At 47.3% G+C, this 27,791-nt stretch overlaps 2 protein-coding genes across 2 annotated transcripts in view; one reads left to right on the forward strand and one right to left on the reverse strand.

The window, feature by feature from the left end:
* Positions 1 to 8,824, forward strand: part of smap1 (small ArfGAP 1) — a 78,121-nt gene extending 69,297 nt beyond the window's left edge. The window contains 4 exon segments of the mRNA XM_046358648.1: positions 3,615 to 3,644; positions 3,647 to 3,827; positions 5,664 to 5,995; positions 7,068 to 8,824. Of these exon segments, the coding sequence (XP_046214604.1) occupies positions 3,615 to 3,644; positions 3,647 to 3,827; positions 5,664 to 5,995; positions 7,068 to 7,205 (681 nt within the window). The 3' untranslated portion in view covers positions 7,206 to 8,824.
* Positions 8,825 to 9,866: 1,042 nt separating this feature from the next.
* Positions 9,867 to 27,791, reverse strand: part of LOC124041266 (galactosylgalactosylxylosylprotein 3-beta-glucuronosyltransferase 2-like) — a 35,628-nt gene continuing 17,703 nt past the window's right edge. Inside the window, exons 2-4 of the mRNA XM_046358649.1 lie at positions 16,076 to 16,220; positions 13,021 to 13,169; positions 9,867 to 10,662 (exon numbers count right to left, since the gene is read on the reverse strand). Coding sequence (XP_046214605.1) covers positions 10,576 to 10,662; positions 13,021 to 13,169; positions 16,076 to 16,220 — 381 coding nt within the window. The 3' untranslated portion in view covers positions 9,867 to 10,575. The remainder of the gene's footprint in view (positions 10,663 to 13,020; positions 13,170 to 16,075; positions 16,221 to 27,791) is intronic.

Here is a 27,791-nt window from a genome sequence, read left to right on the forward strand (position 1 = left end):
TTTGTGTTCTCTCTCTTCCCTGGCCAGGTCTGTGTTCAGTAAAATACCCCCCCTCTCTCTCTTCCCTGGCCAGGTCTGTGTTCAGTAAAATACTCCCCCCCCTCTCTCTTCCCTGGCCAGGTCTGTGTTCAGTAAAATACTCCCCCCCCCCTCCCTCTCTCTTCCCTGGCCAGGTCTGTGTTCAGTAAAATACCCCTCCCCCTCTCTCTCTTCCCTGGCCAGGTCTGTGTTCAGTCAAATACTCCCCCCCCCTCTCTCTTCCCTGGCCAGGTCTGTGTTCAGTAAAATACCCCCCCTCTCTCTCTCTTCCCTGGCCAGGTCTGTGTTCAGTAAAATGCCCCCCCCTCTTCCCTGGCCAGGTCTGTGTTCAGTCAAATATCCCCCCCCCCTCTCTCTCTTCCCTGGCCAGGTCTGTGTTCAGTAAAATACTCCCCCCCCTCTCCTTCCCCAGGTCTGTGTTCTCTCTCTTCCCTGGCCAGGTCTGTGTTCAGTAAAACCCCCCCCTCTCTCTTCCCTGGCCAGGTCTGTGTTCGCCCCCCCTCTTCCCTGGCCAGGTCTGTGTTCAGTAAAATACCCCCCTCTCTCTCTCTTCCCTGGCCACCCCCCCTCTCTCTCTTCCCTGGCCAGGTCTGTGTTCAGTAAAATACTCCCCCCCTCTCTCTTCCCTGGCCAGGTCTGTGTTCAGTAAAATACTCCCCCCCTCTTTCTCTTCCCTGGCCAGGTCTGTGTTCAGTAAAATACTCCCCCCGCCTCCCCCTCTTCCCTGGCCAGGTCTGTGTTCAGTAAAATAACGCGCCACCCCCTCCTCTCTCTCTTCCCTGGACAGGTTTGGGTTCAGTAAAACCCCCCCCTCTCTTCCCTGGACAGGTCTGGGTTCAGTAAAATACCCCCCCCCCTCTCTCTCTTCCCTGGCCAGGTCTGTGTTCAGTAAAATACTCCCCCCCGCCTCCCCCTCTTCCCTGGCCAGGTCTGTGTTCAGTAAAATAACGCGCCACCCCCCCCCCTCCTCTCTCTCTTCCCTGGACAGGTTTGGGTTCAGTAAAAAACCCCCCCCCCTCTCTTCCCTGGACAGGTCTGGGTTCAGTAAAATACCCCCCCCGTACACATGCAGACATGTTACATACACACACAACCTTCTGCTCAGTAGGATTGTCGGCTACAGATGGTGTACCAGGGGGGGTAGTGTGTGTGTGTGTGTGTTCTGCCAGATACGGCAGGCTGGAACACACGCTGCTAAGTATTTGTGGGTCTGAATGTAGAAGTATATGAATACTGACACGGTGGGAAAAGGCTGTTGAATGGAAATGCCACTTCTAATTCACAGCTTTGTGGAGAATCAACGGCGGGGAGTGTAACATGGATACTGGTGTGAGAGTGGGAGTCCAGCCATGCACAGGTCTGTGTGTGCCTGTCTGTGTCCACTGTGAGGACATGTACAGTCCCTGCTGGTTTTCCTCCACTACCATCTCTTTACTCCCTCCACATTGACCAGACACACAGGCACACACCCCTGCCTCCTTCTCCTACTCGTATATCACTACTGATCCAGTAGGCAGTCAGACAGAAGCACACATCTAACGTTGGGAAAACGCTCGTTTTTGGGCCACATGCAAATGCCTGGGTATTTATAGCACACTGATACATATTGCAACGCTCCAGAGCTGCCTGCCTGTCACCTTCATTTGTCTCGGCCCTAGTAAATTGACCGTGTGTGTGTGTGTGTGTGTGTGTGTGTGTGTGTGTGTGTGTGTGTGTGTGTGTGTGTGTGTGTGTAGACAGTAAAAGGTCATTCTCATGAATAGTACACGTTTGTGTGTTTGTTCACCACTGTGTCTGTCTGTCTGTCTGGGACTCAGTTCGTCTGTTTGTACGAGGCCATGTGTACAGGTGTGTAAGTATGAGTCGCTGCTTTTCTACTTCGTTCCCCCCTCTTTTCTCCTGCCTCCTCGTTCCCCAGGCAGAGAGGCGGGGAGAAGCAGCCGTATGCCACAACGCACAGAGCCCTTCCTGTGGCGCGCGTGTACATGCGCGCGAAAGCGCCGTCTTCACGCAACTTCCCTCCTGTCTCGCGCTATTAATGAACTGACTCCCTCCTCTCTCCCTTCTTCCCTCCTCTCTATCGCGCCTCTCATTTCCCCTGTCCTCTAATTATCAGACCAAAGGTGAGGACACCACAGTTCATAAGACCGAATCCAAACATCACACTGTTGATTTGATGTGCATTTTACATGTACTGTACTTTTCACAGTATTTTAACATTTTTGTTCAACAATGAAATCTGAAAATACTCCGGATACATTCAGTAGCACCATACACATCTTCATTGACATTTTGGAGCAGGTGCCTGATAAGAAAAGCTATTAGCAGGGTTTGAGTGAGAGAACTAACTGGTGTCACCAAGTGGCCACACACCTTTTCAATGTACCTTTTTACTCTAGGAAATGACCTTAACTATAAGGTGCTTCTTCTTTTTTTTTTTTTTTTTTTTGTTGCTCTCCAAGCTTTTCCGCTGAGGAACTAGAAGCAGGCTTGTATTATTTTGTTTGGAACACAGCCCTTTATCCTCACCTTCACACAATTACTGCTGTTCTTTTTACCCAAACCGTTATCTATCGCATTCTGGTTCAGGTGGGCATCATTTGAAAGCTTCTTATTCTATTGCCAAGATGGCTTGCTTAAGTTCTAAAATAGGATCGTACAGTGTCAGGCTTTCCAAAGGCACTTCGGACAGATTGCCATTCTGGTGCACCTAGAGAGGAGTCATGAGTGCGTTCATGTACGTGTTCCGCGGCTCATTTTCTTCACCATACGACAAACAGGCTCATTGTGTTCAGGACGTAACGCATGGCACCCTTGTAACTGGATCAAATATAGCGATCGTAAACGTCCATACTGTAAATGACTTGAGTTTTCAAATATGGAAACGTGAAGTGCACATTGGGACTCATGGGTGTGTGGGATTGCTTGTATGACATCAAAGCGGTATTTATTATAGTCCTCAACCTCTCATCTTTCTGAACACACCCACTCGGTTTACAGCATTTCCCTCACTCCGAAAACAAATGGGTAACGGTATTGGGGGTTAACTTCTTGTCACACGCGGTGCTCAAGCTTACGGATGCATTCAGTCAAAGCCATGACCGAGCCTGAGCTCTGACGTCATGTATAGCATGTTGCTGTACCGCCAACGAATTCCAATTGAAACGCTTATCAATGAACCAAATCTGCCATTTTCAACATGTATATGCGATGACGGGGCCGTGACAACAGTTAAAAGGTTTTTATAAAGTGTGTGTGTGTGTGTGTCTTCTCAGCCTCGTTCTAGCTCTATTCATCTCTCTCTTCTGCACCAGTCTAATTCATATCATCCATCTCACTTAAGGTGACAGCACCTCTTCTCTTCCTTTTATTTCTCTCTCTCTCTTTTTTAAAAGTGCTGCCTGTCAGTCGTACTACCTATAATGTTGTGAGTGTATGCGTGCATGTATGTGTGGTTGTGCATTCTGCTCCTGCAGGTTGGCTTCAGTAAATCAATTTGGCCACAGATCTATCTCACAAACACACACACACACACACACACACATTCTGTCTGTTCCTATGTTCTGTCCCTCCAGGCAGTCTCCAGTACAGCCCCAGGCGCCCCAGCAGTAGCGGCGTCCGCGGGGGGATCGGGGGTGCTGCTGGCCCCCAGGCTAATCTGGACCTCTTCAGTGAGAAGAACAGTAGCAGCACCAAGACCGAGGAGGGGGCCAAGAAACCCCTCTCCAAGGACTCCATCCTCTCCCTCTACAGCAACACCACAGTCAGCCCACAGCCTGCTGCCCCGGGTAATGCTACGTACAGTACATGCATACATACAGTTGTTATTGGAAGTTCACATACACTTAGGTTGGAGTCATTAAAACTCGTTTTTCAACCACTCCACAAATTTCTTGTTAACAAACTATAGTTCTGGCAAGTCGGTTAGGACATCTACTTTGTGCGTTTTTCCATTAATTGTTTACAGACAGATTATTTCACTTATAATTTACTGTATCACAATTCCAGTGGGTCAGACGTTTACATACACTTAGTTGACTGTGCCTTTAAATAGCTTGGAAAATTCCGGAAAATGATGTCATGGCTTTAGAAGCTTCTGATAGGCTAACTGACCAAATTTGAGTCAATTGGAGGTGTACCTGTGGATGTATTTCAAGGCCTACCTTCAAACTCAGTGCCTCTTTGCTTGATATCATGGGAAAATCAAAAGAAATCAGCCAAGACTTCAGAAAAACAATTGTAGACCTCCACAAGTCTGGTTCATCCTTGGGAGCAATTTCCAAACACCTGAAGGTACCACGTTCATCTGTCCTGTGTAGCTGTGTAGCTCATCTGTACAAACAATAGAATGTATGCACACATGACTGTAAGCTTTATAAACACTGTACAAACAATGGGACCACGCAGCCGTCATACCGCTCAGGAAGGAGACTCATTCTGTCTCCTAGAGATGAATGTACTTTGGTACGAAAAGTGCAAATCAATCCCAGAACAACAGCAAAGGACCTTGTGAAGATGCTGGAGGAACCGGGTACAAAAGTATCTATATCCACAGTAAAACGAGTCCTATATCGACATAACCTGAAAGGCCTCTCAGCAAGGAAGAAGCCACTGCTCCAAAACCGCCATAAAAAGTCAGACTATGGTTTGCAACTGCACATGGGACAAAGATAGTACTTTTTGGAGAAATGTCCTCTGGTTTGATGAAACAAAAATAGAACTGTTTGGCCATAATGACCATCATTATGTTTCATATCTCAAGACATCAGTCAGGAAGTTAAAGCTTGGTCGCAAATGGGTCTTCCAAATGGACAATGACCCCAAGCAAAATGGCTTAAGGACAACAAAGTCAAGGTATTGGTGTGGCCATCACAAAGCCCTGACCTCAATCCTATAGAAAACACGTGGGCAGAACTGAAAAAGTGTGTGGGAGCAAGGAGACCTTCAAACATGACTCAGTTACACCAGCTCTGTCAGGAAGAATGGGCCAAAATTCACCCAACTTATTGTGGGAAGCTTGTGGAAGGCAACCTGAAACGTTCAACCCAAGTTAAACTATTTAAAGGCAATGCTACCAAATACTAATTTGAGTGTATGTAAACTTCTGACCCACTGGGAATGTGATGAAAGAAATAAAAGCTGAAATAAATCATTCTCTCTATTATTCTGACATTTCACATCCTTAAAATAAAGTGGTGATCCTAAAACATGGATTTTTTTACTTGGATTAAGTGTCAGAAATGGTGAAAAACTGAGTTTAAATGTATTTGGCTAAGGTGTATGTTAACTTCCAACTTCAACTGTAGCTTAGTGAACCTTTTCTTCGTTGCTGCAGGAGAAATCTAGTGGAGGTAACCTTGAAAATGTATTTCCTCTGCTGATACTAAGTGTTGACCCAAATGCTTTCTGTGTCTGTCTGTCTGTCTGTCTGTCTGTCTGTGTGTCTGTGTCTGTCTGTCTGTCTGTCTGTCTGTCTGTCTGTCTGTCTGTCTGTCTGTCTGTCTGTCTGTCTGTCTGTCTGTCTGTCTGTCTGTCTGTCTGTCTGTCTGTCTGTCTGTCTGTCTGTCTGTCTGTCTGTCTGTCTGTCTGTCTGTCTGTCTGTCTGTCTGTGTCCTCACCTCCAGCTGCTGCTATGTATATGGGCCAGCCTCCGATGCAGCAGTTCTCCAGCCAGCCCCCCGGACAGCCTAACTTCCAGACTTACCCAGGAGTGGGCGGAGCTATGCCACCCACAACCATGACAGGCGGTGTTATGCCCCAGGGAGGAGGAGCCATGATGGGGCAGAACTCTGGCATGATGGTCGGTATGGCGATGCCCAACGGCGGTTACATGGGTATGCAGCAAGGCATGATGGGGCCTCCGGGCGGAGCTATGCCAGCGGGGGCGGGGACTCCCCAGATGTACGCCGCCATGCAGCAGCAGCAACAACAGCAGGGCCAGTGGAATGTGAGCCAGGTAATACACACACACACAGTGGGTGATCATGGGGGAAATTCTCTTCTCATTTCCCCCTCTGTGTGTGTCTCTGTAGCTTTACCCGACCTTTGTGTGTGAGCATTGTCATTTCCTTATGACTGCAGGTGGTTAATGAGAGATCATAAATCACTATGCTCCCACTGACAACACATCAAACACACACACACACACTCTGCCTCGGTGCAGTACATGATATGGTCGTGTGTGTACTGTAATGGGTTCAGGGCGTGCTGTTGGGCTTTTAACCTATGGGTGGGGGTTGGGAAGGATGGTTGGTGGGGGGGTGTCTACTCAAAAGTGCTCTCGAATCATTATGATTGTCTGGGCTACACACACACACACACACACACACACACACACACACACACACACACACACACACACACATCTCAGACAAGCCGATAATTCTACTGCTGCAAGGGCATTTCTAATGGATTAGATAGCCAAGACTGGACAGTGGCAGGAGAGGCAGAGGAGAAATGGGCAGGGGGGGATGGGAGGGAGACAGACTGACTGAGGACTAAAGAGATGAGAGGAGGGTATACTCTCTCCGGACCTTTACACATGCAGTAAGGAAATTATGTCCGCTGCGTTAAAGGGATACTTTGGGATTTTTTTCAAATCGACTTCCCCGGAGTCCGATGACCTTGTGGATCCCATTTTATGTCTCTGCCTGCAGTTTGAAGGAATTTGCTAACTAGCGCAATTGCTAACTAGCGTTACTCATACATTTCCAGTCATCTGATAGCGGACCCATTTCCAGTCATTGCGCTAATGCTAATTAGCATTGGCTCACGGAGCTACCTCTAAATTACTTCATACCGGACACAGAGACATAAAAATGGTATCCACAAGGCCACCGGACTCTGGGGAAAGTAGATAAAGGGCCTCGTTATCAAACTCCCGAAGTATCCCTTTAAGCTGGTTGTTGCTGTCATTCTAGAATTGTCTAAATGGTTTGTCCAACCCTCTTAACGGTCTCTATTTTCTCTGCCCCTCCCTCCTCTCTTTCTCTGCCTCTCTCACACACCATGTCTCTTATCTCTCTCAGATGACCCAGCAGATATCAGGCATCGCCATGAGTGGTGGTGTGGCAGCGCCACCCGGCTTTGTTCAACCAGGTGCTCCCATGGGTGGGGGGGTGGGTCCTCCCTCGGGCCAGACCCTCAGTACCCAGCTGTGGAAGTGAGGGAGGGGAGGGGAGAGTGGGAGAGGGAGGCAGAACAACCATGTCACCCCAAATCTCCTCCTATACCCTCACTCACCAACTGCAAAACAGGAAACGACGCACATGGGGCAATCTATGGACTGCTCCACTGTTCTCCCCCTCCCCGTTTCTCATTCCTTTAGAGACCCCTCTCTCCCTCTGTGTGCTGCGGGGGCGGAGTCTGGGGTGAAAACAGACTGGCAGCTGTGTGTTCATTCCTTTAGAGACCCCTCTCTCCCTCTGTGTGCTGCGGGGGCGGAGTCTGGGGTGAAAACAGACTGGCAGCTGTGTGTTCATTCCTTTAGAGACCCCTCTCTCCCTCTGTGTGCTGCGGGGGTGGAGTCTGGGGTGAAAACAGACTGGCAGCTGTGTGTTCATTTCTTTACTTGGGACATTTACTTTCTTATTCTTTTGACCTTTTTTTCTTTTGTTAAAAAAACAACATATTGGCGAAAGAGTAAAGCTGCTGGACCCATAATACAAGCGTCTAATAATAATAATATATCATTACCAGAACCGATAGTGAGTAAATAGATATTTAAATGGAGAGATATGGATAACATGTTGGTGACCACCCCACCCATCAATATCATGTGTGTATATTATACTGTACTCCCCTCTGGGCATTCAGAGCTCCTGTAGCAAGACATTGTATGATCCAGTACTGTATTACTGTATGTGTGTGAGATATAGACCCCCCCCCCTCCCCTCCCAGTGAGGTTGTGTTCTACCATCTTACTGTGGTGTTTTGTTGTGTGCAGAACAAGAAGAAGCACAGTTCTGTCTGATTGACACTACAAAGCCAAGCTGTACTGGGCTTGGCCTGGTTACACATCCACCATAGTTGCTGGAAATGACAGTGAAAAGACTATATCTGAGCCAGCACAGTATGGTTCGGGGTGGCCATTTAGTGTGAATCAGGCATTAGTTTGAGGCAAATAAACCTGGATGACTGTCGGTGGGGGCAGGGAGCTTACGTGGAATAGGAGGGGGAGGGGACCAGAATACGAGAAGAAAGAGATGATGACATAACGCTCCAGATGATTCAGGAAGTGTGTTGACATTGGGAGCCTAATGGAGCTGTCAGGGATCGGAACAGTTGGCTTAACATCACGTTTGCTTACTTCCCGGCCTCTATGGTGACATAATCTCTGTCTAATCCTGCTTTATGTCAATATATAGATTATATAGTGGGGAAAGAAGGTGAAGAAATACTGCAGGGGGAAATGGGTGGTGCACTAGGAATCAACAAACAATAGATCAAACACAGACATTCCGTGTGTAGTTCGAAGTTGGAGATGCTATCCACATACAGGGTCCCTGCCATGTAATAACAAGAGAACACACACTCAAGAGAACTCACACACACACACAAGAGAATTCATACACACAGCATGTCCTCCAGGTTTATTTCTAGTGGTGTTTACATTTTCTGGTGCCTAGTACAGAGAGAAATGTTATGTCCGTGCATTAAACAGTGAGTAGCCATGAACTATTGTGACCATTTTTGTCCAATGACTCTTTTATTGTGAAGTTGTTTTTTCTTTTCTTTTTCCTGCTTTTACAAGAGGGTCATTTGGAATAAAAGTTGTACTCCTGGAGTTTGTCTCTGTGGTCCAGTGTGTCACAGACCCGCAGACACTTGAGGACCAGAAAAGCAACCGGAATGTTAGCCGTGCGTAGCGAGTTGGCCGTCCGGTCGCCGCTGACCACAGAACATCGGAAGAGATTTTCCTGTTCATTTCCCGACGATTGTGCATTTCGAATGGCCATCGTTAGTCGACACCCACGGCCCATGTTCTTATTGGTATGTCTTTCCAGACATACACACATTGTTCAGTTTCATACTCATTGATCTGGTACACACACAAACTCAGCAAAAAAATAAATCCTCTCACTGTCAACTGCGTTTATTTTCAGCAAACTTAACATGTGTAACTATTTGTATGAACATAAGATTCAACAACTGAGACATAAACTGAACAAGTTCCACAGGCCTGTGACTTAACAAAAATGGAATAATGTGTCCCTGAACAAAGGGGGGGGGGTCAAAAGTAACAGTCAGTGTCTGGTGTGGCCACCAGCTGCATTAAGTACTGCAGTGCATCTCCTCCTCATGGACCACCAGATTTGCCAGTTCTTGCTGTGAGATGTTACCCCACTCTTCCACCAAGGCACCTGCAAGTTCCTGGACATTTCTGGGGGGAATGGCCCTAGCCCTCATCCTAGGATCAAACAGGTCCCAGACATGCTCAATGGGCTTGAGATCCGGGCTCTTCGCTGGCCATGGCAGAACACTGACATTCCTGTCTTGGAGGAAATGACGCACAGAACGAGCAGTATGGCTGGTGGCATTGTCATGATGGAGGGTCATGTCAGGATGAGCCTGCAGGAAGGGTACCACATGAGGGGGAGGATGTCTTCCCTGTAACGCACAGCGTTGAGATTGCCTGCAATGACAACAAGCTCAGTCCGATGATGCTGTGACACACTGCCCCAGACCATAACGGACCCTCCACCTCCAAATCACTCTAGAGTACAGGCCTCGGTGTAATGCTCATTCCTTCGATAATAAACGCGAATCCGACCATCACCCCTGGTGAGACAACCACGACTCGTCTGTGAAGAGCACTTTTTGCCAGCCCTGTCTGGTCCAGCGACGGTGGGTTTGTGCCCATAGGCGACGTTGTTGCCGGTGATGTCTGGTGAGGACCTGCCTTACAACAGGCATATAGCCCTCAGTCCAGCCTCTCATCCTATTGCGGACATAACTTTGGCCTTAATTGCCTCCCATCTGTAAGCTGTTAGTGTCTTAACGACTGTTCCACAGGTGCATGTTCATTAATTGTTTATGGTTCATTGAACAAGCATGGGAAACAAGTGTTTAAACCCTTTACAATGAATATCTGTGAAGTTATTTGGATTTTTACTAATTATCTTTGAAAGACAGGGTCCTGAAAAAGGAACGATTTTTTTATTTGTTTTTTGCTGAGTTTACATACACACATACATGTAGACAGACAGGCGGTCTTGTTAAGTCTGCATACTTCATAGGAATCACTTTTTATAAGGGACTGGGCCACATTGCAGTACGAGAGCAAAGTCCCCTGGGAAAGCAATGGTCACCCCAGTGCATTATGATCCCCTTTGAGGTCCGGAATCTCATTGAGCCATTCACAACATTCAGGCAGCAGTTCCCATCCATGCAATTGGTCCAAAGTCCTGTCCATCATAGTGTAATCCATATCAAGGTTATGGTCAAGCAAGGTGATGTCAGTAGTGTAGTTCAAGAAGTTACTGTCAGTCTGTCTGACCAATGGGCTTGCTTATTCCTCCTTGGTTATCCCACCCTTTAGACCTCGATAACCACACTGTCCTGTCGATGTCTGGGCTCGTTGCCCAGATTCACCTTCTCTGTACGAGTGTGCCACACCAACACCTGAGAGAAGGGGCGAGAGGGTTAGTGTGTGTGTGTTCTCTGATGAGCACACACCAGATAGATGCATAACTTCCACTATATCACTGAGCCAACTATATGAAATGGAATGGTGCCTTTGTTAAAATATTCAAGAAAAAGCTCTTTGTGACCGGAAGGGAGGGAGTGGATCAGACCGAATAGACTTCTACCTTTTACTTAGTACATGGAAAGTGCCTCACTTCTATTTCCAACCCAGTAATTTGTGTTCACACACATACACAGTGATGGATGGTTGGTGTGCAGTGCCATCCATTCCCGGCTCCACTCAGGTGGAACATGTCCTTTCCTGCACACGGGGCTGATAATTGGGCCGTTTTGCATATCTAACGAGACAAATGCTGCAGCCAGCGAAGCAGGCATAGGTTTGTGTTTCATTCTATTGTTCCTTTCCTAAATCCCTTCCCTCTTATTTCACCTCTTCTCCTCTCATTCTCTCAGAAAATTCTACAATATTCTAGTCTGGTCTGTAGTTAGAACCCATCTATAATAAAATCGTAACGGTTGAGATAGAATCTAGTTATAACCAATCTAATAAAATGGGAGGGTGAGGTAGAATCTAGTTTGAACCCGTCTGTAATAAAATGGGTGAGGTACAAATCTAATTTACAACCCATCTGTAATAAAATGAGAGGTTGAGGTAGAATCTAGTTAGAACCCATCTGTAATAAAATGGGAGGTTGAGGTAGAATCTAGTTAGAACCCATCTGTAATAAAATGGGAGGTTGAGGTAGAATCTAGTTAGAACCCATCTGTAATAAAATGGAAGAGGTTAAGGGAGATTTGGGGGGGGGGTTAAAGGCAGTCCAATCTCTATTGGCACCAAAAGTGCTGAGTTGGCAGAGTGTGCAGAGCACCCTGTGCCAGTGTGTCTAGTAGTTAAAAGACAGTCTGACTCCATGGCAGTAAATTTCCTGTCTGCTCTCTCTCTCCTTTCAAATTGGATTCTCCTTTGTCTGTCTAAAATATTTTCTCATCTTTCTCTCTCCTACATAATGTTCTTCCCTATCTCTGTCTATTTCTTTCTCTCCTCTCTGTCTTGTTCCACCTCTCCTTTAACCCTCCCTTCTTCCTTCTCATCTCTTGTCTCTACTCACACCAAGTTTTTAGCAGTTTGAGCATTTGTTTTTCCAAGGTTGAAGTTAGATAAGTATTGTATTTCCTCCCTAATGCTTAAAGGAGCAATCCGCAGTTCCTACATCTATTTGGACTTAATGAATGACATCACATTGGGCAAAAACTGGTTGAATCAACGTTGTTTCCTCATCATTTCTACCCAAACAAAGAACTGTGATGTTGTTGACTCAACGTGGAAAACTGATTGGATTTGCATAAATGAATAACGTAAGGGCATTTGGTATTTCTTTTTTTTTACCCAGCTTTTAACCTAAATCCAATGATATGGTGACATTTTTTGTTGATTCCACATTGAATTCACGTTAGTGGACAACTCAACCAAATGTGAATCAAAACTAGATTCTGAACTGAGGTCTGGGCCAAGTGGTATTTACCCTTGAAGAATATAACTTAGAAATGCTCCATGAGCTTAGTTCAACTGTCTGTCACACCCCATCATGACCCAGAATGTAAGCTTGTTTTACTCCAATGTTTGTAAACAAAGTACATATAGTCTCAAAAAATGGCTAAAACTATCAATGTTATATTATGCTTCGTTAGCTGTGTCTATGACTTTGAGAGTGTTTACATTTCTCCAGCCCTCTACCCCAGCTTTTTACTGAAACAGGGGCGGGGAAAACACTTTGCTATTGTTTCAATTGAGAATTTACCCTTTTTAAGGTTAGCATGTGGGGCAGGTAAGCTGACCCTAGATCTGTGCCTAAAGGCATCTTTTACCTGGGGTCCAGTTCAACGTTTGCTACGTTGCATGATGGTTTGTACAAAATGACACGTTTCCCCAAAACGGAGCGCACCGTTCTGTGGTACTGCAGTGCTGGGCTGTTATTAGTGATGATGTCACGTACTGCTGGCATGGTGTGGTATGACCGTGGTGGGTGATAATTGATGATGTCACATCCTGCTAATGGTATGTATTAATATCAGCCTGCAGTGGCCCCATTAAACTAATGGGCTGATAATGATGATGACTAGCAGTATCATGAGCTGTACAAGAGAGGAGGGAGCCTAACTGATGAAGAGAGGACACACCGATGCTATATTAGGAGATGGTGCTTCATCACAAACAAAACAAAAATCTCACTGTCATGCCAACTTGTTGTTTTGACCAATTAGCAAGTCTTTGGGGTCTGATATGGGGTTAGAGGTCAGGGATTAATGGGGTTGCCACAATGATGGGCTACTCACCCTAGTGCAGTTGTTGGCTTTGGGCTCCAGCTCCGCCACCTTGGTGATCTGTTTCAGGAAGTCAGACTCCTGCATACCAGGCTGGGAACCCCTACGCTTGAACAACGCCCGTGGGTTCCCCAGGACCACATGGAGGTTCACTGCAAAACCTGGAGAAAAGGATGCGGAAGAGGTTCATGTGATTGGTCAGATGATTATGTCTCACACATCACATGTCAATCTTGGGATCAATTCATTCCTTGCTTTATTAATCATCCTGGAAGTAACTACATACAGATCATTGATGACCTCGAACTATGGTGCAACTGACCGGGGATCAGATATATCTCAACTGTGCGGCAGAGTGTGTGCACGTGGGTGTGTGTGTGTGTTTGCTGTTCATGACTATGCATCGAGAATGCCAGACGGTATCACAGGAAGATCCCACTACAGTATCTCATATTACTCTCCTTATCTCAGTTACAATATATGCAATGCCACTGGGTATGGGGTGTGCTGATGGCTGCATGGAATGGCATATTACGTTTACTCGCCTCTCCACGTTTCTAGCACTCTGTTTTCTAGGCCATAACTCTACACTCATGGGTATCCTTCCACTCCACTGAGAGATTGTGAGGTTGTGTGTGTGTGCCAGTGCGTGTTGCGTATTTCCTGCATTTGGAGGCAAAGAAGGTCGCCAGTTTACACACACACACACACATACACACAGTGTGTCTGAGTTAGTCCACTGAGATCTTCCTATTGGGTCAGTCCTATCAGGCATATTACTGAGCAGTGAGTGATACTGCAGTGAAAGCCCAGAAGCTGTACCCCAGGTATGATAGATAGGTATGAAAGCAATTATAAGATAGACATCTCTTAACCTGCAGCTAAGGTGGTATGAAGATTAGTGCATCTGTTAGCAATGCCTGTCTGTCAGTGCAGATTCTGTCTCAATAGTTTCATCCAGCTTCCTTCCCTGGCTTCTTTTCCTTGTCCTTTTCTTTATGGTTCTGTTTCTATCTACTGTATGTACTGTACGTGTTAGAAACTATACAAAAAACTCCCTTTCATCTTATATCGCACAAATGAACAGCAAACCTGGTTTCTAAAACAAACGACAAACGCCTCTCCACCATGTGACCTACTTGCTGTGTGTATGTACAGGAGGTTGGTGGCATCTTAATTGGGGAGGACGGGTTCGTGGTAATGACTGGAGTGGAATGGTATCCAATACATTAAACACATGGTTTCCAGGTGATTGATGCCATTCCTTTTACTTTGTTCCAGCCATTATTATTAACCATCCTCCCCTCAGCAACCTCCACTGACTGACATGTACTGTATGTGTAACTGATAGATGCACACACACACACACACTACATGTTAATGTTTTTAAATGTATGTTAATTGTAAAGTTTTTTTGATCTGTAATGTATTTTTTGTAATATGTCGGACCCCAGTAAGACTAGTTGTTGCCATTGGCGTCGGCTAATGGGGATCCTAATAAATTAATTAAAGCATATCTTTGCCTGCTAAATGATCACTGATACAATGGTGGAAACCTTTGGAAAGGACACAAAAGGAAGGATAGACATTTTAGAATGCTGTGACACAGCTGGTTACTTCCTGTTTTATGAGTGAGGCTTATGACCATTGGTCAAGAAAAGGGTTAATATTAGCAATAGCATGACTCATTAAAGACTAAGTGTTAGCATGCACCCCCCCCCCCACTTACTCACTGTGGTGTATAAACACTAAACACTTTCATGATGCTCTCTCAAAAACCTCTTCAGGTGAGAGCTGCACTCCAAGACAATGACGGACAGGGCTTTGCGTGTTGGTGCATGGGTGTGGGACGAGATATACAGAACTGTGTGTGCGTGTGCTTGCAAGTGTGTGTGCGTGCGTGCGCTCGCGTGTGTGTGACTGCACCAGAAGAATAATCAACCATCTCCTCTTTCTCTGGCCCAATTGTGGCCCAGTAAATGAGATAGAGCAGCGTTGGGACAGATTAATTGGCCAACTTGGCTGCTAATAATAGCCTCCAATACCACAATACAAGTTATTAAGGTAAAAGCTGCAATTTACACACTGCTCAACATTGCCCATTGTACAGCAGATGAATAGTGATTAAAGGGGGGTTTTGTGGGCAAAAAAATGGATTGATTGCAAGTTCTGTGGTGAATATAATATATGTACACTACCGTTCAAAAGTTTGGGGTCACTTAGAAATGTCCTTGTTTTTTTTTTAAGAAAAGCTCATTTTTTGTCCATTAAAATAGAATCAAATTGATCAGAAATACAGTGTAGACATTTTTATAGAATATCTACATAGGCGTACAAAGGACCATTATCAGCAAACATTACTCCTGTGTTCCAATGGCACGTTGTGTTAGCTAATCCAAGTTTATAATTTTAAATGGCTAATTAATCATTAGAAAACCCTTTTGCAATTATGGTTGCACAGCTGAAAACCATTGTCCTGATTAAACAAGCAATAAAACTGTCTTTCTTTAGACTAGTTGAGTTTCTGGAGCATCAGCATTTGTGGGTTCGATTACAGGCTCAAAATGGCCAGAAACAAAGTACTTTCTTCTGAAACTCGTCAGTCTATTCTTGTTCTGAGAAATGAAGGCTATTCCATGCGAGAAATTGCCAAGAAACTGAAGATCTTGTGCAAAGCTGTGTACTACTCCCTTCACAGAACAGCGCAAACTGGCTGTAACCAGAATAGAAAGAGGAGTGGGAGGCCCCGGTGCACAACTGAGCAAGAGGACAAATATATTAGTGTCTAGTTTGAGAAACAGATGCCTCACAAGTCCTCAACTGGCAGCTTCATTAAATAGTACCCGCAAAACACCAGTTACTTTTAGATGTGCTTACAGCCGAGAAGCACCGTTCCCTGACACACCCTTTTAGAGAGAGACAGAGAACAGTCTCCCACTCCTCACCCCAAACACAAGAGCCCATTAATAGTGTGAAGCAGTTTACAACACCATGTTGGGCTGCATTCCAGATTTTTAAAAACACTGGGGTCTGTTCCTCTGCCCTAGATGATTAGATGTGCTCTTACCTGCCATGTCGATGGCGAAGGGGCGGTCGGGCCTCCAGCCAGTGTACCAGCCAACCACTTTGCCCTTATCCACTATGGGGCGCTCGTACCTCCGCCCACTGACCAGCCCCACCGGCCACACTGACACACCCCGCGTCGAACGCATCTAGAGAAACAGAGTGGGAGAGAGAGTTAGACCCTCAAACACAAACACACAGAAGCCCCATAGGCCACACAGACATGCACTTTGATCTGAAAACAGGAGAGGTCAAAGCAATAGGATTCTTGGTGTGAATTAGCTCCAGGCCTTTCCAGCTCATTCATATCAGTGTAGATAGAGGATAGCAGACAAGGAGGCAGTTTTAGACTTTTGAGATGAACTGTCTGTGTCCATATGTAGAACCGCCTCCCTCCCCAAATCAAGCTGTGAAGTAGATCAACAACCACATTTATTTGGTCAGGTGAAATATCTGACAAAATCTGATAAGGCAGAAATCATCATGGCTAGACTCCATGCTTCACTGGATCCTACACTAAATGAAATAGCAGAGTAGAGTAGGGCCCGGGTACATTTTCACCGTGAATTAATTACAGACAGCCGGCAGCAGGGTAGAGCCAGACTGTTTGTGTGTACGTGTGTAAATTGCGTTTAGCCTTGGAGTGTGGAACACGTGTGTGTGGTGTGTGTGTGTATACAGTTACTATGTGTGTGTGTATATATGTTTGCTTGCTTGTGTGTGTGTGTGTGTGTGCATGCATTCATTTGTTTGTTTGATGGTGTGTTGTGTAACATTTCATCTCCAGTATAGATTTCCATTCTAGTGTTGTTCTCCTTTCAGAACATCAAACCACCTGGAGGAAGTCACTCCAAACATACAAGACAGTATTGGATTACAGAGCGACAATGTCGCCGTGTGATTCTTCACACAAACGGTCAAGCCAGGGCCTAGATCTTTCATGTCTCCTCTCTACCTCCCAGCTCTCAACAGAGTGATGGGAAGGCTCTCTCTCTCCCCCTTTCTCTCTCTCTCCCCCCCTTTACCCATGCACACGGCTTAGATGTCTCCTCTTCAAATGCTGTACCCCTTGAGCTTGTGCGACGCTAAAACCCTTCCCCACCTTTCTGTTTCCTCCAGGTTTTTTTTTCTCCAAAGGCTACTGGTCGAGTCTATCAAAACAGAAATGAAAAGAGATGAATTTCCGCTCACTCACTGTTTACTGTTCCCGTGTGTGATCTTCCTTTTAGCCTTATGGTACAGCATCGTTTCCAGCCTTAATGGTCTTTGATGGGGTTTTAACCGGAGTAGCCTGATGAAGACTGTTGTGGAGGAATCAAATAGATGACACTGGGTAGCATCAAAAAATGAGTCGACATTAATTTGGTTTTAATTATGTTTCGTCCAGATCCTGACCCTTGTTTGGACATGCATAATTCCTCAAATGAATGGAGACTTAGGGATGGAGCAGCTGTTTAAAAGACATCCTTGAATATGCTTCCAATGTATTCTTAATTACAAAGTACCCCCATAGTACTCATATAGTCCTACCCACTACACACTCCAAGATCGGATATGATTGCTATCCGATCACATACAGATCAGTGATTATTTTTAAAGGAAGGGAGGAAAGAAGGACAAATGTTCAATTGGACCAGGGCCTCAGAGAAAAAGCAAAGGCAGACCTGGGAACTGTAAAGATTGATTTAAAGCTCCAGCCTCTGCAGGCATGGACCCAGACTGTCAAAACCAACATCAACAGTATAATACCTGTGCTAGAGAAATAGTCAATACCCATCAGAAAGAATTCACTCTGCAGGGATTTCTAGCTCTAAAAATAGACCCAAAAAGAATTGCTTTGTGACCTATAACCTCTACTGGCTCTATGCTGGCATTTTGGGACATCGAGGAAACCAGATCCCATTATTGACATACATTGGATTTTGACACAGTAGATGGGTTCCTGGTCTCTATCTGAAATGGAGGTATACTTTCCACATAGCGGCATTGTCTGACTGAGTGGTACAGAAAAAAGTCATACCTTGAAGGATAATCAAATCAAATCACATTGTATTGGTCACATACATATATTTAGCAATGTTATTGCGGGTGTAGTGAAATGCTTGTGTTTCTAGCTCCAACAGTGCAGTAGTATCTCACAATTCACAACAATACACACAAATCTACAAGTAAAATAATGGAATTAAGAAATATATACATTTTAGGACAAGCAATGTCGGAGTGGCATTGACTAGAATACAGTAGAATACAGTAAAATACAGTATGTAAACATTATTAAAGTGGCCAGTGTTCCATTATTAAAGTGGCCAGTGATTCCATGTCTATGTACATAGGGCAGCGGCCTCTAATGTGCAGGGTTAGATAACCAAGTGGTAGCCAGCTAGTGACTAAGTTCAGGGCAGGATACTGGGTGGAGGCCGGCTAGTGATGGCTATTTAACAGTCTGATGGCCTTGAGATAGAAGCTCTTTTTCATTACCTAGGTTCCAGCTTTGATGCACCTGTACTGACCTCGCTTTCTGGATGATAGCGGGGTAAACAGGCTGTGGCTCGGGGGGTTGATGTCTTTGATGGTCCTTTTGTCCTTCTTGTGACATCGGGTGCTGTAGGTGTCCTGGAAGGCAGGCAGTGTGTCCCTGGTGATGCGTTGGTCAGACCGCACCACCCTCTGGAGAGCCCTGCGGTTGCGGACTGTGCATTTGCTGTACCGGGCATTGATACAGACTGACAGGATGCTCTCAGTGGTGCATCTGTAAAACTTTGTGAGGGTCTTGGGGGCAAAGACTCATTTAGTCAGCCTCCTGAGGTTGAAGAGGCGCTGTTGCGCCTTCTCTAGCACACTGTCTGTGCGGGTGGACCATTTCAGATTGTCAGAGATGTGTACGCCGAGGAACTTTTCACCTTCTCCACTGCAGTCCCATTGATGTGGATGGAGCGTGCTTCCTCTACTGTCTCCTGAGGTCTACGATCAGCTCCTTAGTTGTGTTGACATTGAGGGAGAGGTTATTTTCCCGGCACCACTCTGCCAGGGCCTTACCTCCTTCCTGTAGGCTGTCTCATCCTTTTTGGTAATCAGGCCTACTACTGTTGTGTAATCTGCAAACTTGATGATTGAGTGAGTACAGGAGGGGGCTGAGCACACACCCTTGTGGGGCCCCTGTGTTGAGGGTCAGCATAGTGGAGGTGTTGTTTCCTACCTTCACCATCTGGGGGTGGCCCATCAGGAAGTCCAGGACCCAGTTGCACAGGGCGGGGTTCAGACCCAGGGCCCCGAGCTTAATGATGAGCTTAGAGGGTACTATGGTGTTGAAGGCTGAGCTGTAGTCAATGAACTGCATTCTTACATAGGTATTCCTCTTGTCCAGATGGGAAAGGGCAGTGTGCAGTGTGATGTCAATTACATCGTCTGTGGATTTCGGAGTGAACTTTTGACCAGGGGAATAGGAGAATATGTCAGGGTACCATTTAAGATGTCATCTATCAAATTTTGAGCCACTGTTATCTATCTAACATTGAGCTGCAACATAGTCAGTGAATGTCTAGGCTGCTTTTGTTTACTCCATATTAACGGAGGTGATATGTACATTGTATGCATATACAATGGGATTTTTAATGATACAGTATAAATCCATTATAAATGTGTTTCTCTCCCAGAGAATAAGCTGTCATTTAATTGTGTGCTCATACACTCTTTCCTTGGTGCGATTTTAATCAATCCTTCTTCATGTGTCATTAATATGCATAGCGGGGGCTATGAAAGAGAGGGAGGCAGAAAAAAAATGATGAATTAAATTAGAGGAGAGAAAATGAGGAGGTTATGAAATGGTGATGCAATGATACATGGTGTGTGCGCGGGTTGGTGTAAGTGGTTGGGGGTGAGTTTGCTGTGTCTGAAAGAATGATGAAGTGTGTGTGTTTGTGTGTGGGTGTGTGTGTGTTTGTGCTCTAAGGGCATCGTTTCTGTCTCCATCCTTCTAAGCAGCGGGGCGGGGGGTGGGTTCAGGGTTGGAGGGTAGACAATGCCAGCATTATGACAGACTCACGACTCACACTGCTCCTGAGGGTGGAGAAATAAATGAGGTGAGGGATGAGGAGGGAGGAATAGAGCAAGAGAGAGGGTAGTACATGAGGATGTGAGAGAAGAGAGAAGAGGGCACAAGGAAAGAGAGAAGAGGACACAGGGAAAGAGAGAAGAGAGAAGAGGACACAAGGAAAGAGAGAAGAGGACACATGGAAAGAGAGAAGAGAGAAGAGGACACAGGGAAAGAGAGAAGAGAGAAGTGGACACAAGGAAAGAGAGAAGAAGACACAAGGGAAAGAGAGAAGAGAGAAGAGGACACAGGGAAAGCGAGAAGAGAGAAGAGGACACACAAGAAGGGAAGAGGACACAGGGAGAAGAGAGAAGAGGACACACAGGGAAGAGGACATAGGGAAAGAGAGAAGAGAGAAGAGGACACAGGGAAACACAGGGAAAGAGAGAAGAGAGAAGAGGACAGAAAGAGAGAGAAGAGGACACAGGGAGAAGTGGACACAGGGAAAGAGAGAAGAGGACACAGGGAGAAGTGGACACAGGGAAAGAGAGAAGAGAGAAGACAGAGAAGAGGACACAGGGAAAGGAGGACACAGGGAAAGAGAGAAGTGGACACAGGGAAAGAGAGAAGAAAGAGAGAAGAGGACACAGGGAAAGGAGAAAGACACAGAAAGAGAGAAGAGGACACAGGGAAAGGACACAGAGAAAGAGAGAAGAGGACACAGGGAAAGCATGGAAAGAGAGAAGAGAGAAGAGGACACAGGGAAAAGAAGTGGAGAAGAGAGAAGAGGACACAGGGAAAGAGAGAAGAGAGAAGAGGACACAGGGAAAGCGAGAAGAGAGAAGAGGACACCCGGTGAAAGAGAGAAGAGAGAAGTGGACACAGGGAAAGAGAGAAGTGGACACAGGGAAAGAGAGAAGAGAGAAGAGGACACAGGGAAAGAGAGAAGAGAGAAGTGGACACAGGGAAAGAGAGAAGAGAGAAGTGGACACAGGGAAAGAGAGAAGTGGACACAGGGAAAGAGAGAAGAGGACACAGGGAAAGAGAGAAGTGGACACAGGGAAAGAGAGAAGTGGACACAGGGAAAGAGAGAAGAGGACACAGGGAAAGAGAGAAGAGGACACAGGGAAAGAGAGAAGAGGACACAGGGAAAGAGAGAAGTGGACACAGGGAAAGAGAGAAGAGGACACATGAAAAGAGAGAAGAGAAGAGGACACGGAAAGAGAGAAGAGAGAAGAGGACACAGGGAAGGAGAGAAGAGAGAAGAGGACACAGGGAAAGAGAGAAGAGAGAAGTGGACACAGGGAAAGAGAGAACAGGACACAGGGAAAGAGAGAAGAGAGAAGAGAGAAGAGGACACAGGGAAAGAGAGAACAGGACACAGGGAAAGAGAGAAGAGAGAAGAGAGAACAGGACACAGGGAAAGAGAGAAGAGAGAAGTGGACACAGGGAAAGAGAGAACAGGACACAGGGAAAGAGAGAACAGGACACAGGGAAAGAGAGAACAGGACACAGGGAAAGAGAGAACAGGACACAGGGAAAGAGAGAACAGGACACAGGGAAAGAGAGAACAGGACACAGGGAAAGAGAGAACAGGACACAGGGAAAGAGAGAACAGGACACAGGGAAAGAGAGAACAGGACACAGGGAAAGAGAGAACAGGACACAGGGAAAGAGAGAAGAGTGGGAGAGGATGGAAAAGGAAAGTAGAGAGGAGATGAGAGAAGAACGGATCCAGAAATAAGGAAAAGAGAGAGGGAGAGTGGAGAGGAGACAGAGTGGGAGAATAGAAGGGGTGTGCCAGTGCAGTAATGAGTAACCAGAGCTAGTGGAAAATCAAGTGTCTGTTCTCACGCCCTGTTCTACGCTCTTCACCTCTCTCACACCTCCTCCTTCTTTCTCACCACCCTCTCTTCTTCACTACACTACCTTTTCTCTCTCCTTCCCCTTCCTTCTCCCCCCCCTCATCTCCACCACCTACTCAGACACAGCCAATTTCTATCTGTGGGATTCTCTCCTTTCTGCTTCAGTTCCCAGACAGAAAAAACCCCCTCTAGTATGTAATTATGATAATTGCTCACATGGGTTTGATGGAATTGGATTTCAGATTTTGCTCTTCTTCTCTTTCTTGCGGTTCCTTTGTTCCCTTTCTAGGGGCCTACTGAACACTATGAAACCACGGCCATTGATTGAATTTGTCCTGGCAATGTGTCAGTGTAGTTCAGGTCCAAGTATGTAGACCTATCTCAAGTATGTAGACCTATCTCAAGTATGTAGATCTATTTTAAGTATGTAGGCCTATCTTCCACACCAATAATAGTCTGCCTATTTAAGAACATAGTTTCTACCCTTGTTGAGGTGGGAGAGACAAAATTGTGTTCAATTCTTTTCTGTCACACCCTGATCTGTTTCACCTGTCTTTGTGATTGTCTCCACCCCCCTCCAGGTGTTGCCCGTTGTGACCATTCTTTCTGCCCTGACCCTGAGCCTGCCTGCCGTTCTGTACCTTGTCACACCACCCTGGATTACTGACCTCTGCCTGCCCTTGACCTGTCGTTTGCCTGCCCCCCTGTTTTTGTAATCAACTTTTGTTACTTCGAAACTATCTGCATCTGGGTCTTCTCCTGAGCCTTGACACTTTTCATTAATTGGTAGGATGTTCTACCTGACTTTTACCAACACGTCTTGTGTGCCTATCAATTCACACCTAGCATTCACATCTGTAATTATGAAGTGCTTTGAAAGGCCGGTCATGACTCACATCAACACCATCATTCCAGACACCATATACCCACTCCAATTCACATACTGTCCCCACAAATCCACAGATGACGCAATCGCAATTGCACATCACACTGCCCTCTCCCACCTGGACAAGAGGGGAAATAACTATTAATAACTATTGTGTAGTCTAGAGCGATTTTCTAGGTTCGCTAGCCAGCTATTGTCGTTCTTTTAACGCAACGTAACGTAAACAACACTGCTAGCTAGCCAGCTAGCCCCCGAATAGCAACACTGCAGAAACTATTACACTCAACGGAACGACTTGATTAGTGTAGTGTCAACAACGCACCCACTGCCAGCTGGCCTACTTCAGCAGTACAGTATCATTTTAATCATTTTAGTCAATAAGATTCTTGCTACGTAGCTTAACTTTCTGAACATTCGAGACGTGTAGTCCACTTGTCATTCCAATCTCCTTTGCATTAGCGTAGCCTCTTCTGTAGCCTGTCAACTATGTGTCTGTTTATCCCTGTTCTCTCCTCTCTGCACAGACCATACAAACGCTCCTCACCGCGTGGCCGCGGCCACCCTACTCTGGTGGTCCCAGCGCACGACCCACGTGGAGTTCCAGGTCTCCGGTAGCCTCTGGAACTGCCAATCTGCGGTCAACAAGGCAGAGTTCATCTCAGCCTATGCCTCCCTCCAGTCCCTCGACTTCTTGGCACTGACGGAAACATGGAGCACCACAGACAACACTGCTACTCCTACTGCTCTCTCTTCGTCCGCCCACGTGTTCTCGCACACCCCGAGAGCGTCTGGTCAGCGGGGTGGTGGCACCGGGATCCTCATCTCTCCCAAGTGGTCATTCTCTCTTTCTCCCCTTACCCATCTGTCTATCGCCTCCTTTGAATTCCATGCTGTCACAGTTACTAGCCCTTTCAAGCTTAACATCCTTATCATTTATCGCCCTCCAGGTTCCCTCGGAGAGTTCATCAATGAGCTTGATGCCTTGATAAGCTCCTTTCCTGAGGACGGCTCACCTCTCACAGTTCTGGGCGACTTTAACCTCCCCACGTCTACCTTTGACTCTTTCCTCTCTGCCTCCTTCTTTCCACTCCTCTCCTCTTTTGACCTCACCCTCTCACCTTCCCCCTACTCACAAGGCAGGCAATACGCTCGACCTCATCTTTACTAGATGCTGTTCTTCCACTAACCTCATTGCAACTCCCCTCCAAGTCTCCGACCACTGCCTTGTATCCTTTTCCCTCTCGCTCTCATCCAACACCTCCCACACTGCCCCTACTCGGATGGTATCGCGCCGTCCCAACCTTCGCTCTCTCTCCCCCGCTACTCTCTCCTCTTCCATCCTATCATCTCTTCCCTCCGCTCAAACCTTCTCCCACCTATCTCCTGATTCTGCCTCCTCAACCCTCCTCTCCTCCCTCTCTGCATCCCTTGACTCTCTATGTCCCCTATCCTCCAGGCCGGCTCGGTCCTCCCCTCCCGCTCCGTGGCTCGATGACTCATTGCGAGCTCACAGAACAGGGCTCCGGGCAGCCGAGCGGAAATGGAGGAAAACTCGCCTCCCTGCGGACCTGGCATCCTTTCACTCCCTCCTCTCTACATTTTCCTCCTCTGTCTCTGCTGCTAAAGCCACTTTCTACCACGCTAAATTCCAAGCATCTGCCTCTAACCCTAGGAAGCTCTTTGCCACCTTCTCCTCCCTCCTGAATCCTCCTCCCCCTCCCCCTCCTCCCCTCTCTGCAGATGACTTCGTCAACCATTTTGAAAAGAAGGTCGACGACATCCGATCCTCGTTTGCTAAGTCAAACGACACCGCTGGTTCTGCTCACACTGCCCTACCCTGTGCTCTGACCTCTTTCTCCCTCTCTCTCCAGATGAAATCTCACGTCTTGTGACGGCCGGCCGCCCAACAACCTGCCCGCTCGACCCTATCCCCTCCTCTCTTCTCCAGACCATTTCCGGAGACCTTCTCCCTTACCTCACCTCGCTCATCAACTCATCCCTGACCGCTGGCTACGTCCCTTCCGTCTTCAAGAGAGCGAGAGTTGCACCCCTTCTGAAAAAACCTACACTCGATCCCTCCGATGTCAACAATTACAGACCAGTATCCCTTCTTTCTTTTCTCTCCAAAACTCTTGAACGTGCCGTCCTTGGCCAGCTCTCCCGCTATCTCTCTCTGAATGACCTTCTTGATCCAAATCAGTCAGGTTTCAAGACTAGTCATTCAACTGAGACTGCTCTCCTCTGTATCACGGAGGCGCTCCGCACTGCTAAAGCTAACTCTCTCTCCTCTGCTCTCATCCTTCTAGATCTATCGGCTGCCTTCGATACTGTGAACCATCAGATCCTCCTCTCCACCCTCTCCGAGTTGGGCATCTCCGGCGCGGCCCACGCTTGGATTGCGTCCTACCTGACAGGTCGCTCCTACCAGGTGGCGTGGCGAGAATCTGTCTCCTCACCACGCGCTCTCACCACTGGTGTCCCCCAGGGCTCTGTTCTTGGCCCTCTCCTATTCTCGCTATACACCAAGTCACTTGGCTCTGTCATAACCTCACATGGTCTCTCTTATCATTGCTATGCAGACGACACACAACTAATCTTCTCCTTTCCCCCTTCTGATGACCAGGTGGCGAATCGCATCTCTGCATGTCTGGCCGACATATCAGTGTGGATGACGGATCACCACCTCAAGCTGAACCTCGGCAAGACGGAGCTGCTCTTCCTCCCGGGGAAGGACTGCCCGTTCCATGATCTCGCCATCACGGTTGACAACTCCATTGTGTCCTCCTCCCAGAGCGCCAAGAACCTTGGCGTGATCCTGGACAACACCCTGTCGTTCTCAACCAACATCAAGGCGGTGGCCCGTTCCTGTAGGTTCATGCTCTACAACATCCGCAGAGTACGACCCTGCCTCACACAGGAAGCGGCGCAGGTCCTAATCCAGGTACTTGTCATCTCCCGTCTGGATTACTGCAACTCGCTGTTGGCTGGGCTCCCTGCCTGTGCCATTAAACCCCTTCAACTCATCCAGAACGCCGCAGCCCGTCTGGTGTTCAACCTTCCCAAGTTCTCTCACGTCACCCCGCTCCTCCGTTCTCTCCACTGGCTTCCAGTTGAAGCTCGCATCCGCTACAAGACCATGGTGCTTGCCTACGGAGCTGTGAGGGGAACGGCACCTCAGTACCTCCAGGCTCTGATCAGGCCCTACACCCAAACAAGGGCACTGCGTTCATCCACCTCTGGCCTGCTCGCCTCCCTACCACTGAGGAAGTACAGCTCCCGCTCAGCCCAGTCAAAACTGTTCGCTGCCCTGGCCCCCCAATGGTGGAACAAACTCCCTCACGACGCCAGGACAGCGGAGTCAATCACCACCTTCCGGAGACACCTGAAACCCCACCTCTTTAAGGAATACCTAGGATAGGATAAGTAATCCCTCTCACCCCCCCCCTTAAGTTTTAGATGCACTATTGTTAAGTGACTGTCCCACTGGATGTCATAAGGTGAATGCACCAATTTGTAAGTCGCTCTGGATAAGAGCGTCTGCTAAATGACTTAAATGTAATGTAAATGTAACTATGTGAGAATGCTGTTCATAGACTACAGCTCAGCGTTCAACACCGTAGTCCCCTCTGCTGGGGACCCTGAGACTGAACAACTCTCACTGTAACTGGATCCTGGACTTCCTGAAGGGCCGGCCCCAGGGGGTGAGGGTAGGCAACAACACCTCTGCCACGCTGACCCCCAACACGGGGGCCCCTCAAGGGTGTGCCTAGTCTCCTCCTGTACTCCCTGTTCAACCACGACTGCATGGCCATGCACGACAACACCATCATCAAGTTTGCTGATACAACAGTGGTAGGCCTGATCACCGACGCTGATGAGACAGCGTACAGGGAGGAGGTCAGAGACTTGGCAATGTGGTGCCAACATAGCAACCACTCCCTCAACCTCAATAAGACCAAGGAGCTGATCATGGACTACAGGAGAAAGAGGGGAGTGCACCCCCACCTCCCCCCTCCCCCCATCCACATCGAGAGCTTCAAGTTCTTTGGTGTCTACATCACTAAGGACACGGTCCACGTGCACCTACAGAGTCGTGAAGAGGGCATAACAGTGCCGCTTCCCCCTCAGGAGGCTGACAAAATTTGGTTCCTCAAAAAGTTCTACAGCTGCACCAACGAGAGCATCTTGACTGGCTGCATCACCGCTTATGGCAAATGCACCGCCCTCGACAGCAAAGCGCTACAGAGGGTGGTGTGGACAGCCCAGTACATCACGGGCTGAGCTGCCTGCCATCCAGGACCTCTATATCAGGCGGTGTCAGAGGAAGGACAACATAATTACCAAAGACTTTAGCCACCCAAGCCATAGACCAGGGATGAGTAACTCCAGTCTTCGGGACAGTCCTTTTGCCCCAGACCCAGCTAACACACCCGACTCCAATAATCAACTAACCATGATCTTCAGTATAGAATGCAATTAGTTTAATCAGCTGGATGGGGAAAAGGTGTGAAACCAATCAGGGCCCCGAGGACTGGAGTTGCCCAAGCCTGCCGTAGAATGTTCAATCTGCTACCGTCCTGCAAACGATACGGGAGCATCAGCTCTCTGACCAACAGGCTCAGAGACAGCTTCTATGCCAAAACTATAAGACTGCTACATAGCCATCAGACTGTAAAATAGTTAAATAATGGTTACCTGGGGCCTCCCGGGTGGCGCAGTGGTTAAGGGCGCTGTACTGCAGCGCCAGCTGTGCCACCAGAGACTCTGGATTCGCGCCCAGGCTCTGTCATAACCGGCCGCGACCGGGAGGTCCGTGGGGCGACGCACATTTGGCCTAGCATCATCCAGGTTATGGAGGGTTTGGCCGGTAGGGAAATCCTTGTCTCATCGCGCACCAGCGACTCCTGTAGTGGGCCGGGCGCAGTGCGCGCTAACCAAG

Source organism: Oncorhynchus gorbuscha, linkage group LG08 (assembly GCF_021184085.1).
Source record: "Oncorhynchus gorbuscha isolate QuinsamMale2020 ecotype Even-year linkage group LG08, OgorEven_v1.0, whole genome shotgun sequence".
In the NCBI taxonomy this organism is placed as follows: Eukaryota; Metazoa; Chordata; class Actinopteri; order Salmoniformes; family Salmonidae; genus Oncorhynchus; species Oncorhynchus gorbuscha.